General features: G+C 34.4%; 1 protein-coding gene across 1 annotated transcript; it reads left to right on the top strand.

Annotated features, from left to right (window-relative positions):
* Positions 1-106: 106 nt before the first annotated feature.
* On the top strand, positions 107-697 carry LOC120178031. The gene has a single exon (XM_039183997.1). The coding sequence runs from the start codon at positions 110-112 to the stop codon at positions 695-697; it is 588 nt and encodes a 195-aa protein (XP_039039928.1). The 5' UTR covers positions 107-109.
* The last annotated feature ends 17,127 nt before the right edge of the window (positions 698-17,824 follow it).

Below are 17,824 nucleotides of genomic sequence, written 5' to 3'. Positions count from 1 at the left end.
CCCAATAAACACTTCAAGTAAGGAACCTACAAATATAACAAGACAAGGCGAAGTGCAACATTATATAATGAACATAATGTTCATATTCTTTAGTAGAAGACCAAAGATAATGCATAAGCGCTACACATATTTCCCATTGCGTCCATGCGTGAACCATTTCAGCCACAACCATCCTTTACGGCCTATCGATGGGATACGAGAAGATGACGAGCTTATTTGCTCCGGTTGCGGCCTACAAGTCAGCGGTTCGACCTTTATATGCGTCAAGTCCGACTGCGATTTCCTTCTTCATAAATCGTGTTTCGAATTGAAACCGTTAATGCAACACCAATCTCACCCCCACCACCTTCTCCAACTTCTTCCCACCCCTCCTCGCGACGATCACGGCTCCGGAATCTTCGTTTGCGATGCTTGCGATGACTACGGCACCGGTTTCGACTACCGCTGCTCCCCTTGCGATTTCGATCTCCATGCCGGATGTGCTCGGCTGCCCCAAACGATAAAGCATGTGGATCATCAACATCGGCTCACGCTCTACTACTCCTTCTCGTGCATCAACCATAGCATTACATCATTTGAATGTGATGTTTGTGGCCAACATGTAGGAAACAAACTCTGGGTTTACTATTGCAAGGAATGCGATTTTGGCATCCATCTCCGATGTACGATTCCGGATCGTATCGATGGTTTATCTTGAAAACGATCAGTGTACTCACTGTGAGATAGTACATATGATCAAAGATATAATATCATTAGATATAGACATGCTCTTGATTTGTAATAAATTTAGTATTGTTTACAAGAAATTGTTAGTTTAAGTGTTGTCGTTAGACACAATCCATGCCAAAGATAATACCATTCGCACACAGACTCTAATAAGTTAAAAAAAATCCAACAAACTGAATGAGGAAATCAAACATAAAACTCAAACATGTTCAAATAATCGATTTTTTTTAATCGAATCGAGTTTTTTTTCACGCTTGCTCCGAATATTTCAGGCCTCGAACCATACGGAAACTCATACTTGTCAACTGTTAGGAAGGAAGGTATAACAGACCCAGAAACTTTGTGCTATCAGCCAAAATGAAACGCATTGGAGACAAATCCTCATGAACTCTCCCTAAAGGCTTCGCCAAGCAATTCCATAGGTAGCATTAAGAGCCCCATGCATGGCCTTTTGGGGAAGCCTTTGAGGTAGAGTTAATGAGGAACGTCTTCATTAATATATATGTATGTATATACCCTCTGAGTAAGAGCTGCAAAGATTTGGAGACAAAGGAGTTGCTTATATAGCCTCAGGATTATAGCAGCTGGCTGGCACCTTATCTCCCACATCGATACAATTACAGATTCTGATAAAGATTAAAAGAATAAGTTCTGTTTGTGTGTTTTTCATTCGATTATTATCACATATCAAGCATCCTTCTACAGTATATCTTCTTCTTCTTCTATACAAGATAGTATTACTGATGCAAATTTGACACGTGAAAGAATATATATATATATATATATATATATATATATATATATATATATATATATATATATACATATATGCTCAACTGTGACTCCAATAACTAATAACTATATATATGTTGTTAAATCTGTTGATGGCAACTAGGTTGTCTCTTGAATGAACTTAAGAGGTATGCCATGACAGCGAAATTAAGCTTCTGTTTTCTCTAAAGAGAAAGGAATACTGATCCTAAGAGAATCTTAATCTTTAAGCAGTACTGCTTCATAATTGTGAGTTGACATTCCATTGGCCCTAAAAGTGAAAACCATATCTGCAGTAATAAAAAGTCTAGGGCTACTAATTAATATTTGCATTGTTGAACAGATGAATACAGTATAATGTATTAAACGAAGACAACAACCATTACGACAACAACAACAAAACCCTATTATCATATATAATGGGATAAGGGAAGGCAGTGTAGTAGACTGCCCCCAACGCTAGGTAGAGAGCAACTTCCGTGGAAGACCTCCGGCAGTCAGAAAATTAAACATAAAGATAAAATACATGCATGTATAAGTAAATAAATAAATACATAGTTGAACAGACTTCATATGTAGTCTTCATATGCACATATGTAATGAGAAGTAATACATGCGTAAAAATCTCTGCATATAGACAGAAACGTAAGGTCCGGCTAAATTTAAAAAAGAGGAAACATGAAGAGAATGATACACAGTAGTCAGCGATAGCAAGCTACGATAAGTTATAAAGTCAAAAGGGTTAAAACCTAAACTAAGGCAACACTACTCCGCTATCCTAGTTCTAAGCCTACATAAATTCCAATGACAGAACCGTATAAAAAGTAGAAGTCATGGAAATTACTACAAAGGCATTAAAAAGAAGACAGAGGTGCTACACCCTATAACTATGACCCACACTACTCGGCTACCCTGGTCTTAAGTCTCCATACTTTCGTGTCAGATGTCATGTCCTCTGTAAGGGCTAAATCCTTCAAATCAGATCTCAAGCAGTCTGCCCACTTCCTTCTTGGTCGTCCTCTCCTTCTGGCACCGTCGGTTGTAATCCACTCTACCCTCCTGACCGCATCTGACGGTTTCCGCCTAAGGACATGCCCAAACCACCGTAATCTCCCCTCCCTCAATTTTTCGGATACAGGCACCACCCCCGAGGACATCCTTATTGCAAAGTTTGGTGTCATGTCCCACAGAGTCCTACCACATGCCCATCGAAGCATTCTCATTTCTGCGGCCTGCATCCTCCTTACGTGATCCTTATTGATTGCCCAACATTCTGATCCATACAGCAACGCTGGTCTTATTGTCATTATATAAAATTTTCCCTTAAGTTTTAGAGGCACCTTCTTTTCACACAAAACTCCAGTAGAAGCCCTCCACTTTAGCCATCCCGCCTTTATACGGTGTGTAACGTCATCACCTACACCCCCATCTTTATGTATCATAGACCCTAGGTACTTGAAACAATTCTTTGAAGGGAGAACGTGTCCTTCGATGCAAACTTCTACATCTTCAACGTTTTGGTTCCCACTGAAGTTTGAACATAAATACTTTGTCTTTTCAATATTAATCCTTAGACCTTTTTCTTCCAAAGCAGTCTTCCAATTAGCCAGTCTACTATTCAACTCATTTTTTGTTTCAGCAACTAGGTCAATGTCGTCAGCGAAAAGCATACACCATGAAACATTGTCTGGTGTCGCACAATAGATGCCGTCCATAATCAAGGCGAAGATGTAAGGGATAAGAGCCGACCCCTGGTGGAGTCCGATTTCCACCAGGAATGCCTCAGTGTCACCAACTGTAGTCCTGACGTATGTAGTAGATATACAGTACATATCACGAATCGCCCGAATATAAGCAGTTTTAGAGGCACCTTCTTGTCACACAAAACTCCAGTAGCAACCCTCCACTTTAGCCATCCCGCCTATATACGGTGTGTAACGTCATCACCTACACCCCCATTGTAACACCCCCAACCCGTACCCGACCCGGATACGAGTCCAAGGTGTCACATTGACTTTTCAAACTTCGACTCTTGACAAAATTCAAAGAAAATTTAAAACTTTCCTTAGAGTAAAAGCAGTTTAGTTATATAATTTGACCACAATAATCAAAATCGATCAGAACATATTTAACTCAATCAATTAGTACATGCCAACTATATTCAAAATAACAAAAATCATTTAACTCATCTATTTTCTGATCTGAAATCTTGTAAGGGAGATGCTGACCTGTACTGCTCCTCACAGCTTCCATATTCACTTTCTGTAACCTGCGTGTGAAACACTCACACGCTAAGTCGATGACTTAGTGAGGCATAAAGGAAACACATCTAATGGAATTCATACCCACTAATCATGCATGACTGTTTTATGCTATCAAATTATACAACTCATTTACATATACATCAACATATATTATTCATATATATTATGTAACAGATACCATAACCCCTATCACACATATATCATATCATGCACACATCATATCACAAATCATATACATATATCACATACATTGTTCTCATATCACCAATACATATATACACTTCTACCATGTCACGAAAAATACACATATCATTATATCAAATTATGTTCTCTTTTCAAAGCCCATGTACACATGTGAGAACTATAGATATGTGAGTCTATAGAGGTTGTGCACTATGCTGTCACCACAGCTCGTATAATTGCACCGAAGTGCCACGTAGAATTGCACCGGAGTGCCGCGTAGAATTGCACCGTAGTGCCATATAATAATGTCCATAAGGACTACATATCATTCCTTAAGAATCATATACATATGCCAAGGATCAAGTATGTGTCTCACCAGACTTCACACATGTTCCAAAGAATACATATATGTCCCGAAGGACCGCGTAGACCCTCAACTCTTGGCATGCCAACTATACCCCTAGCTCTCAAGACAAATAACATGGGCATTTTCTTTTATACTTATCATTTCACATAACACATAGTTCAATTACTCATAGAACATTTTCATATGAGTCACATTTACATGTCACATAGCTTATATACTTTCTCACGTAGTTACATAGATCCATATCATATAACATATATCCCAAAGTGCACATAATCACATATATCATATCATATAGCTTAGATCATTTCTCATATATTCATATAAACATACATATCATATCTTGTTCACATATGATCATATATGCTTCATATAACACATAGAAACACCTAGAACACTTTCTCATAGCTTATATCAATTTTCAGAGTCCTTTCATATTACCTGATGACATATATCATATATATATATATATATATATATATATATATAATAACGGATATCATATTATCTACCTTATGCTCTATTTCTTTGTATTCCCTTAGATTATAAATTATGTCGTATTTCTAAACATATATCATTTAATAGTATTTTTATTTAGGTACTAATTTAATCTCTTTACTTAATTCAATTTCATATATTCATTATAATCTTTTCTTATAGCTCCATTATACTAATTCTCATAATAATCATACCACTAGGTACTTGTCCAACTCATGTTTCCATTATGCATATACTGTTACCCATGTTTACCTAGTTCATATCACTTCTTATAAACTCACTTTCATCATATTTTCCTATTATTACATATTTTATCTCATAACCATGTATCCACATAGTCTTATATTTCATTATCATATTACATATATTTGTTCTCCTATGACTCTTAATAAACATCTATTTCTATTTCCCTACATCTCTCGACTTATCTTCTATATTCCTATAATTTCATAACTTATTTTATATCATTTTCCCCTTTTACTCACATAAACCATCTATTTATTTAGTTCAATTTCTCATGACTTCCACAATACTCTTTAATAAAACTTTGTAGCTCTTCACTTTAATACATAAACCATAGTTTCCTTTGATTTATCAATATTCTCTATATAACTTATGTATCCTTATTTATGCCCTCGAATTCATACTATTCTCTTAGAGTCTCCTAACATTTCTCGTATAATCACTTATACCATATCATATGACTTATACTTGATTATCTTATTCTGTCATGTTCATTTCATTTCTTATGACTCTATCATATAACTTATTCTATGTTCTTCCATTATTACATAATAAAGTCTTACATAAATCATATAGCATATACAAAGCATATCATTATCTTTAGTCATGCATACATACAATCAATGTAATACATATAATCACATATAGTTATAACCAACACATAATCATGTCTATGACTTCATGCATATTACTCTAGGAAATAGACTCATCGCAAGTCTTATTCCCATTAAACACTACATGTCACTAGTATGCACTCACCTTGGCCTCACTAGTCAATTCCAATCTCTTATCTTTCCCTTGATCGATCTTACTTGCCAAATGTTCCGGAATTGCTTTACGCGCAGAATCTACATAAATGTACATTTTGAGGCAATCATTAGATACCTACACCTTGTAATTTGATACCAGCAACTTAAACGAACTTATTAAACCAATATGTACAATTTTCCTTTAGAGGGAATCGGTTCCCTACTAAGGGGGTATCGATTCCCTCATGACATTCTGGAAATTTTTGTTCGTTTGAAGGGGTATCGGTTCCCCTTGAATGGGTACCGATTCCACTTGCCCAGAAATCATATTTTTAGCTCGAAAATCACTTCATTTTCAGCTCAACACTTCATATATCATCCCCTTTTTCATTCTTAACTCTAGTACACATACTTAAACCAATCTATATTCATTTATTTCATCTTAAACCTCAAAATCCTATCTTCCATATGTAATTCAAGAATCATACCAAATTTTCTATATGTTCTAAGTCCAATTCTATCACTCCAAATCTCTTAATTTAACCATTGACAAGTCAAATTTAACTTCCAATTTAAGAAATGAACTTTATTCCAAGATTTCATTTGTAAACTCTAAATCTTTAATCTCTCCTAACTCCACCATCCTTTGCTTTTAAGATGATTTAAGCTTTCCTTAAGCTTAGTTATCATCTAATAATTAAAACCCAACCTTAATATCAACAATTCAATTATAAACAAAGAAGCTTACCTTTGGCTCTTGGCTTCCACGTGAAGAAGAAGAAGAAAGGAGAAGAGAACTCTGGAGAATTCTCTCCCTTTCCACGTGCATTTATAATCCCATTTTTAATTCATTTCTTGGTCAATTGACCCTTTTGCCCTTTATTTCCTTTAATAATTACTAAATAACCTTCATCATATATATCCAATAATCATTGAACTATTTCATTCTTATACTTTAGTCCCCAAATTCTGAAACTTTACAATTTGGTTACTAACCCGGTATTGTGGATGTTACAAATCTCCCCTCCTTTTTAAGAAAATTCGTCCTTGAATTTTCACTGGACATCTTGATAGAAACATATCTTCTAAAGTTCTCATGTTGCTTCATTTAATTAATCTTTCTTGTCATCATCAGAAACTTACTTTTCAATCCTTTAGCTTTTCAATTACCTTTTTCCTTTATATATATATATATTCATATCATGTCACTTATCACTTAAACAACAACCAGCAACTTCAATCCATTTTCATCAATCAACATCATAAATCCATCTCTAATTACCTTATAATAATAACCAAATTCGTTTTCCATCATCATTTAACCAAGAACACGACCTTAAATCTTCTTTAAATATGATTCAACATACACTTTATAAAATCTTTTCACCTCACCAATCCCTCTTTTCTCACTTGTATATCCAAAATTATCACCTACACTTCCATATAACCTTTATCGTGTCTGATCCTTTAACTCAATCCCATTTCATTTCTTTATTCCATTCTTCCTTTATTTATTCCTTATACACAAATCATATCTTTCCTTTCATGTTCAAATACTCTTGTCTTATCACCTATATTCATCGCTATATACCAATCTTCATTGCATCCTTATAACTTTGATAACCTATTTCTTATACTTGTATTTTCATTTCTTAAAATTCCATACAAATACTTATATCCTTTTCTACATCATAGCTATCTGATCAAAATACCCAACTATATTCAGATTCACATCATAATTGATTAACTCAACTTTACCTTTTATTCCAATCTTATAACTCTATCACTTTTATTCTGACAGTTAATCAATAACATCTGTCCAAACTAGAACACAACCCTAATCAACCAATCACATACATCATTTTCAATCGAAATTATCTCAAAATTCGTTCACTTAACTTGTCAATTTCACCTCCATTCTCATACATCCTATAATTTCCGTTGTTCAACTGAACATTCTGACTTACTTTGTCTTATAAACTGATTATCGATATACCCATTCCTAAACTCTTCTTATCAATCCTCAGCTTTACTCAAATATATCAATCCTTATTCCCTTTACTATACCACAGTACTATGATCCAAATATACAATTGTATCCAGATCCATTTCATATTTGGTTGTCTTATCATGACAATATCTCAAAATATTAAATTCTATACTTTTTCCATCACATAATCTGGTTAGCCAACGCTAACTCTTTCCATCCAAAATACAAACCCTTATTCTATCCACATTCTTATTAATACACAGTACTATTCCTTTATTTCAAACTCATCAACTCTGACTGTATATATCTTATATGCTTGTCACTGATGCACTTATTCTCGAACTTTCCACAAATTCTAACCACATCCTTAGATCTTTTAACATCCTTATGGTGACACTTGCTTACCATATTCTATCTTATCCACATAATAACAAAACTACTCTATATCGTGTTTCCGATTCAGAACAATGAAAACTTTCTATCATTATTCAGATATGATTTCAGCTTTCTGAAATCAACTTTTGATCTTACTAGGCATTTCCTGAGGTGTCCGCTCTTCATCCTGCCTGGCCAGGGAAAGTGAATAGCTATCATAATCAGGAATATCACCTTTCACTTACTTCAAAATTATCACGATCGGATTTCTATTGTATTAAACTATTCTTATTCTATTAGCAATACAACATACTCCTTACACTATCATGTCAGAAATTTTTTTCACTCTATGTTGTCATGTACACATTTTATGACACTTTGGACTTCGGTTTATGCCGAGAATCGGCTAAACCTTAGCTCTGATACCATTAAATGTAACACCCCCAACCCGTACCCGACCCGGATACGAGTCCGAGGTGTCACATTGACTTTTCAAACTTCGACTCTTGACAAAATTCAAAGAAAATTTAAAACTTTCCTTAGAGTAAAAGCAGTTTAGTTACATAATTTGACCACAATAATCAAAATCGATCAGAACATATTTAACTCAATCAATTAGTACATGCCAACTATATTCAAAATAACAAAAATCATTTAACTCATCTATTTTCTGATCTGAAATCTTGTAAGGGAGATGCTGACATGTACTGCTCCTCACAGCTTCCATATTCACTTTCTGTAACCTGCGTGTAAAACACTCACACGCTAAGTCGATGACTTAGTGAGGCATAAAGGAAACACATCTAATGGAATTCATACCCACTAATCATGCATGACTGTTTTATACTATCAAATTATACAACTCATTTACATATACATCAACATATATTCATATATATTATGTAACAGATACCATAACCCCTATCACACATATATCATATCATGCACACATCATATCACAAATCATATACATATATCACATACATTGTTCTCATATCACCAAGACATATATGCACTTCTACCATGTCACGAAAAATACACATATCATTATATCAAATTATGTTCTCTTTTCAAAGCCCATGTACACATGTGAGAACTATAGATATGTGAGTCTATAGAGGTTGTGCACTATGCTGTCACCACAGCTCGTATAATTGCACCGAAGTGCCACGTAGAATTGCACCGGAGTGCCGCGTAGAATTGCACCGTAGTGCCATATAATAATGTCCATAAGGACTACATATCATTCCTTAAGAATCATATACATATGCCAAGGATCAAGTATGTGTCTCACCAGACTTCACACATGTTCCAAAGAATACATATATTCCGAAGGACCGCGTAGACCCTCAACTCTCGGCATGCCAACTATACCCCTAGCTCTCAAGACACATAACATGGGCATTTTCTTTTATACTTATCATTTCACATAACACATAGTCAATTACTCATAGAACATTTTCATATGAGTCATATTTATATGTCACATAGCTTATATACTTTCTCACGTAGTTACATAGATCCATATCATATAACATATATCCCAAAGTGCACATAATCACATATATCATATCATATAGCTTAGATCATTTCTCAGATATTCATATAAACATACATATCATATCTTGTTCACATATGATCATATATGCTTCATATAACACATAGAAACACCTAGAACACTTTCTCATAGCTTATATCAATTTTCAGAGTCCTTTCATATTACCTGATGACATATATCATATAGATATATAATAACGGATATCATATTATCTACCTTATGCTCTATTTCTTTGTATTCCCTTAGATTATAAATTATGTCGTATTTCTAAACATATATCATTTAATAGTATTTTTATTTAGGTACTAATTTAATCTCTTTACTTAATTCAATTTCATATATTCATTATAATCTTTTCATATAGCTCCATTATACTAATTCTCATAATAATCATACCACTAGGTACTTGTCCAACTCATGTTTCCATTATGCATATACTGTTACCCATGTTACCTAGTTCATATCACTTCTTATAAACTCACTTTCATCATTTTCCTATTATTACATATTTTATCTCATAACCATGTATCCACATAGTCTTATATTTCATTATCATATTACATATATTTGTTCTCCTATGACTCTTAATAAACATCTATTTCTATTTCCCTACATCTCTCGACTTATCTTCTATATTCCTATAATTTCATAACTTATTTTATATCATTTTCCCCTTTTACTCACATAAACCATCTATTTATTTAGTTCAATTTCTCATGACTTCCACAATACTCTTTAATAAAACTTTGTAGCTCTTCACTTTAATACATAAACCATAGTTTCCTTTGATTTATCAATCTTCTCTATATAACTTATGTATCCTTATTTATGCCCTCGAATTCATACTATTCTCTTAGAGTCTCCTAACATTTCTCGTATAATCACTTATACCATATCATATGACTTATACTTGATTATCTTATTCTGTCATGTTCATTTCATTTCTTATGACTCTATCATATAACTTATTCTATGTTCTTCCATTATTACATAATAAAGTCTTACATAAATCATATAGCATATACAAAGCATATCATTATCTTTAGTCATGCATACATACAATCAATGTAATACATATAATCACATATAGTTATAACCAACACATAATCATGTCTATGACTTCATGCATATTACTCTAGGAAATAGACTCATCACAAGTCTTATTCCCATTAAACACTACATGTCACTAGTATGCACTCACCTTGGCCTCACTAGTCAATTCCAATCTCTTATCTTTCCCTTGATCGATCTTACTTGCCAAATGTTCCGGAATGCTTTACGCGCAGAATCTACATAAATGTACATTTTGAGGCAATCATTAGATACCTACACCTTGTAATTTGATACCAGCAACTTAAACGAACTTATTAAACCAATATGTACAATTTTCCTTTAGAGGGAATCGGTTCCCTACTAAGGGGGTATCGATTCCCTCATGACATTCTGGAAATTTTTGTTCGTTTGAAGGGGTATCGGTTCCCCTTGAATGGGTACCGATTCCCCTTGCCCAGAAATCATATTTTTAGCTCGAAAATCACTTCATTTTCAGCTCAACACTTCTATATCATCCCCTTTTCATTCTTAACTCTAGTACACATACTTAAACCAATCTATATTCATTTATTTCATCTTAAACCTCAAAATCCTATCTTCCATATGTAATTCAAGAATCATACCAAATTTTCTATATGTTCTAAGTCCAATTCTATCACTCCAAATCTCTTAATTTAACCATTGACAAGTCAAATTTAACTTCCAATTTAAGAAATGAACTTTATTCCAAGATTTCATTTGTAAACTCTAAATCTTTAATCTCTCCTAACTCCACCATCCTTTGCTTTTAAGATGATTTAAGCTTTCCTTAAGCTTAGTTATCATCTAATAATTAAAACCCAACCTTAATATCAACAATTCAATTATAAACAAAGAAGCTTACCTTTGGCTCTTGGCTTCCACGTGAAGAAGAAGAAGAAAGGAGAAGAGAACTCTGGAGAATTCTCTCCCTTTCCACGTGCATTTATAATCCCATTTTTAATTCATTTCTTGGTCAATTGACCCTTTTGCCCTTTATTTCCTTTAATAATTACTAAATAACCTTCATCATATATATCCAATAATCATTGAACTATTTCATTCTTATACTTTAGTCCCCAAATTCTGAAACTTTACAATTTGGTTACTAACCCGGTATTGCGGATGTTACACCCATCTTTATGTATCATAGACCCTAGGTACTTGAAACAATTCTCTGAAGGGAGAACGTGTCCTTCGATGCAAACTTCTACATCTTCAACGTTTTGGTTCCCACTGAAGTTTGAACATAAATACTTTGTCTTTTCAATATTGATCCTTAGACCTTTTTCTTTCAAAACAGTCTTCCAGGTAGCCAGTCTACTATTCAACTTATTTTTTGTTTCAGCAACTAGGTTAATGTCGTCAGCGAAAAGCATACACCATGGAACATTGTCTGGTGTCGCACAATAGAAGTCATCCATAATCAAGGCGAAGACGTAAGGGCTAAGAGATGACCCCTGATGGAGTCCGATTTCCCCCGGGAATGCCTCGGTGTCACCAACTGTAGTCCTGACGTATGTAGTAGATATACAATACATATCACGAATCACCCGGATATAAGCAGTTTTAGAGGCACCTTCTTGTCACACAAAACTCCAGTAGCAGCCCTCCACTTTAGCCATCCCGCCTTTATACGGTGTGTAACGTCATCACCTACACCCCCATCTTTATGTATCATAGACCCTAGGTACTTGAAACAATTCTTTGAGGGGAGAACGTGTCCTTCGATGCAAACTTCTAAATCTTCAACGTTTTTGTTCCCACTGAAGTTTGAACATAAATACTCTGTCTTTTCAATATTGATCCTTAGACCTTTTTCTTCTAAAGCAGTCTTTCAGGTAGTCAGTCTACTATTCAACTCATTTTTTGTTTCAACAACTAGGTCAATGTCGTCAGCGAAAAGCATACACCATGGAACATTGTCTGGTGTCGCACAATGTCGTCCATAATCAAGGCGAAGATGTAAGGGCTAAGAGCTGACCCCTGGTGGAGTCCGATTTCCACCGGGAATGCCTCGGTGTCGCCAACTGTAGTCCTGACGTATGTAGTATATCTACAGTACATATCGCGAATCGCCCGGATATAAGCAGTTTTAGAGGCACCTTCTTGTCATACAAAACTCCAGTAGCAGCCCTCCACTTTAGCCATCCCGCCTTTATACGGTGTGTAACGTCATCACCTATACCCCCATATTTATGTATCATAGACCCTAGGTACTTGAAACAATTCTTTGAGGGGAGAACGTGTCCTTCGATGCAAACTTCTACATCTTCAACGTTTTGGTTCCCACTGAAGTTTGAACATAAATACTCTGTCTTTTCAATATTGATCCTTAGACCTTTTTCTTCCAAAGTAGTCTTCCAGGTAGCCAGTCTACTATTCAACTCATTTTTTGTTTCATTAACTAGGTCAATGTCATCAGCGAAAAGCATACACCATGAAACATTGTCTGGTGTCGCACAATAGATGTCGTCCATAATCAAGGCGAAGATGTAAGGGCTAAGAGCCGACCCCTGGTGGAGTCCGATTTCCACCAGGAATGCCTCGGTGTCGCCAACTGTAGTCCTGACGTATGTAGTAGATCTACAGTACATATCGCAAATCGCACGGATATAAGCAGTTTGGATTCGTCTCGTTTCCAAGGTCTTCCAGATCGTATCGTGGGGTACGCTATCATACGCCTTCTCAAGGTTAATGAACATCATGTGAAGATCTCTATTTTTCCCTATATTTCTCCATAAACCGTCGAAGTAGATGAATCGCCTCCGTGGTAGACCTGTTTGGCATAAAGCTAAATTAGTTTTTCGAAACCCTAGTAACATGTCTCAACCTAGCTTCTATCACCCTTTCTCATAGATTCATGGTATGACTGAGTAGTTTAATACCTCTGTTATTACCACAACGTTGGGGGTCTCCTTTATTCTTATAGATTGGTATCACCGTCGACTCTCTCCACTCCTTTGGCATTTGCCAGTCTCTAAGATAATATTAAAGACAACAGTCATTGACTTTGTTAATCTCTCTTAGTAATAGAGCTGGTTGATAGTCAATGAACTAATTCTTTTTCTTAAATTGTCATTGATTGTTATATTCTAGAGGAGTGACAGAACCATGTAATGCTTGGGAGAGGCTCTTGTTGCTCAATTATTTTGTCAAATGACACTTTAGGTCCCTATTTTTTTTATTAAACCAATGTGATTACAAAGTAATATATTTCTACATGTTTTCAACCATTGACAATGAATGCTTAATCACTCTGTTGCAGCCGCTGGTGCTCGAGCTCATGACCTCTAGAAACAATAACGATTCCTTTAACCACTAAGGTAAGTTGGTTCATGTAAGTCCCTATTCCGATGGTTCTTGTCATGGGAACTCTTGTTAGCCATAGTGCAAATGATGGCCCTGGTTAATGGCTCGAAAACTGAGGCCTGCCATTTGAGCACAGCGGACAGGGTTAATTCAAGTGAGCCGAAAAACTTGGGGATCAGTAATGAAATGAACCCATAATATATAAATGGTCTCTTTAGACCGAGTGAAGATAGAGCCCTAAAAGAAACACTTGAAAATGTGAGTTTCTGGTTTGGGTTGACGTGTCCCATAATCTTTGGTTTATAATCCTGATTTGATGATTTGGGTTTCTACTAGGGGTGGGTATATGCGCTAAGCCCCGCGGGCTACCCGTTTAACCCGCGGTCTGTGCGGGTTTTGGACATCAAAAACTGAAGTTCGTTTAAATTGCAGGCTTTTTAGCCTAGACCGTTAAACCCGCGAGTTTAATGTGTATAACCGCGGGTAGCCCGTGAAACCCGCAATAACCCGCTTAATTTAAAATTTATAAAATTTTAGAGAAAATAAACTTAAAGAATTTTATAGAAAAAGAAAATAAATTACCTATAAATATGATGTTACTTATAACTATTGTTGTTCTTAAATTTATTAGGGTATTTGTCATAATTCTACCGTTGTTTGATATTTTTTTTCATTTACAATGTATCAAATTATTCTTCATTTTAAAAAATAAAAGTTAAAAGATTTATATAGTATTTAATCTTATAAAATTTACATCATTATCGCTTTGGTATTTAAAGATTTTTTATTTAATTTTGACCTTTATTTTTTCATGAAGTATGTTATCTATTTCGTTATTTAATTATAAAAATTTACGTGATATTCTAATAATATATCACATAACACGTAATATTTGGATTAAAAATAAGAAAGAAAAGTAAAAGAAAAAATTGAAAGCATATTTTTCAACTTTTAAAGGCTTTTGCAAAAGAAAAATTATTAGATTTGTATAATGTTTGACTTTGTTGAATTTTTCTGTTTGAATTTCTGCTTGCAGACACTTTTGTGTCTTCATATTATAGCTTTGAATAATCGTGTTTTATAAAAGTATAATGTGGTTATTGTTTTATTTGTTTTTCAATTTGGTGATATAAGTGAATATTGTTTTTTTTAATTTGAGTTTAAGTAATTATATCGTTATATATATATATATATATATTAATGATTAAAAATTTAAAAAAATATTATTTTATAATCATTTCCAGTTATTTAAAATAAAATTTAAATATTATTTATTATTTTGACGGTGCTACATTCCTTTTCAAGTTACTGATCATTTTTAAAGGTGTAGCAAGTTAGAACATTATTTTTTATTGCATTTAAAGCATTTAAAATTATTTTTATTTAACGGGTCGTGGGTAATTCCGTTTAACCCGCGGGTTAAACAGACGGGCCGCAGGCCTTAAAATTCAAAATCATTTATGATTGCGGAATTTTTAAACCGCTCCATTTAAGCTCGTACTATCAAAACTCACGGACTAAACAGGTGGGTAGTACGTATACCCACCTCTAGTCTACTTGTATTTTTTTGGGGGGGGAATACCTATGACAGGTACAGTCTTAAAACAATAGAATTAACAAAAACTTTCGTACAAATATTTATAGACTCACACCTTAATGGTAAAAGAGAATATTGTTCTTTCTAAATATTTTAAATTCAAACAACTACGTTTGTAGGGTGTGTATGTATTATCAATTGATTAAGAAAATTCTGAACATATACTATATTGTAATCACTCAAACTATTAAAAAAACTATACCTGTAGAAGGTAACATATCATTTCTCTAAATTCATATGATTTATTGTAATACTTAATTATCATTTATACCATATTATATTATTATATAATATATGTTAGTGTTTATATGATAATTAATAATATTTAACAGTTTTACTAACGAGAGACGTGATTAACGTATACAAAATTTGTTCGTTTTATGCCTACTCTAATTCCCCTTTTTTTTGCCATAAATTATAAAATATAATTTTAAAGAATATATTACTTTTCATTCCACTCCCTCTCACCTTTTAGAATTTATAATTTAATTATTAGTTTAAAATATAAACTTTAATTTTTATTTAATTTAGTCCTAATTTCATTAAAAATAACTCTTTATAATTATAATTATTATATTTTTGGATAAATTGTATGAAATTTAAGAAAATTCACGACCGCGGCACTCACAGTGACCGCGATAACATCCGTTATGTGCGCAACCGTGATAAACGCGACCGAAACAGTGACCGCGAACGCTATTTAAATTCGATCAATGCAGATTGAGGCTCTTGAGGATACGAGAAAACGTACTCTTCATGGCATTTTAAGTGTTCAAAGCTGCTTCAGAGGACATCAAGCTCGTCACCACCAGGGCCGGCCCTGAGCATAGACTAGAGGTGCGACCGCCTATGAGCCCAAGCTTGGAGGGACCCACTTTTAAATTTTTTTTTAAATTTTAATAATTAAAAAATATTTTTAAACATATTTTTTTATTTCAAACACTCGAAAATATGATAATTCAGTAGACCCTAATAATTAAAAAATATTTTTAAACATCATTTTTTATTAAAAAACTCGAAAACATGATAATCCAATAGGCCCCATTTTAATGATTGAAATGAAAATTAAGTGTGGAAACCACTTATCTTCTTGTCATCCCCTCCTGATCTAGGACCCTTAAATAGTCAATACCGGGTCTGACCACCACTTAAAGGAGGTTCAAAGGGGAACTGCTACCCTTCAGTCATTGTAGTGCAACCTTTCTTTTCCCTTCTTTCCATTGCTCTGAAGTCATATTTTTGCAAAGTAGGAAACTGTATAGACCTGATTTCTCTATATCTCCTTACTGCAGTTATCAGAGGAGAGAAAACCAGGAAAGAATATGCCGTCTTACGGGAGAGACACAGAGCGGCTATTGCGATACAAGAGCAGATTAAACAGTAAAAGCAACATAATGCCTCTGTGTTGAAACTTGGGTTCGGAAGAAAAGGTAATCGCTTGCTTCTGGTTGTGCCTTAAGTCGGAACAATATCGAGGATGGAGATGCTTCTTCATTTCAATCACCACTTCATTTATGCTAAAGATATTGAAACATGCCGTAATTTGGCTAAAAGGGACACATCGAAAGGCATTTCGATTATAACACGGGCCTTTAAGAAGGATGGTAGGAAAACTTTAAGATATGTATCAAGTTGACTGCTCTTCATGAGTGAATTTAATAATTTGGTCTTGACTGTGAAACTCCGAAGGATATATGAGAAAGCTGGTTTAAGTTGGACATTTGTTTCCTGCAAATTTATAGTGATTCGAAACCGTGTCGCTGAAACTATTATTTGTGCTCTATGCTGCAGTTATTCGTGGTTGGTTGGTCAGAAGATGCTCTGGAAATGTAGGATTTCTGACCTCTAAGGTACAACCACCTTTTTACAGTTTAACTCTTATAAACTTTACTAAACTATATATATGTGATATCGATGTTTCATTGTTTGCATTAGAGACACTAGTTGATTACAAAATTTGATACAGGCGAGTGTATCAGATGAGGTGCTGGTCAAGTTTTCATTTCTCGCTGAACTGCAGAGCCGAGTTCTTAGAACCGAGGCTGCTCTCAGGGAGAAGGAAGAGGAAAATGACACCCTCCACCAAAGGCTCCAACAATGCGAAACCCGATGGTCTGAAT

This window comes from Hibiscus syriacus, unplaced genomic scaffold (genome assembly GCF_006381635.1).
Source record: "Hibiscus syriacus cultivar Baekdansim isolate YM2019G1 unplaced genomic scaffold, ASM638163v2 tig00112343_pilon, whole genome shotgun sequence".
Lineage (NCBI taxonomy): Eukaryota > Viridiplantae > Streptophyta > Magnoliopsida > Malvales > Malvaceae > Hibiscus > Hibiscus syriacus.
This window is presented reverse-complemented; position numbering and strand designations above follow the sequence as displayed.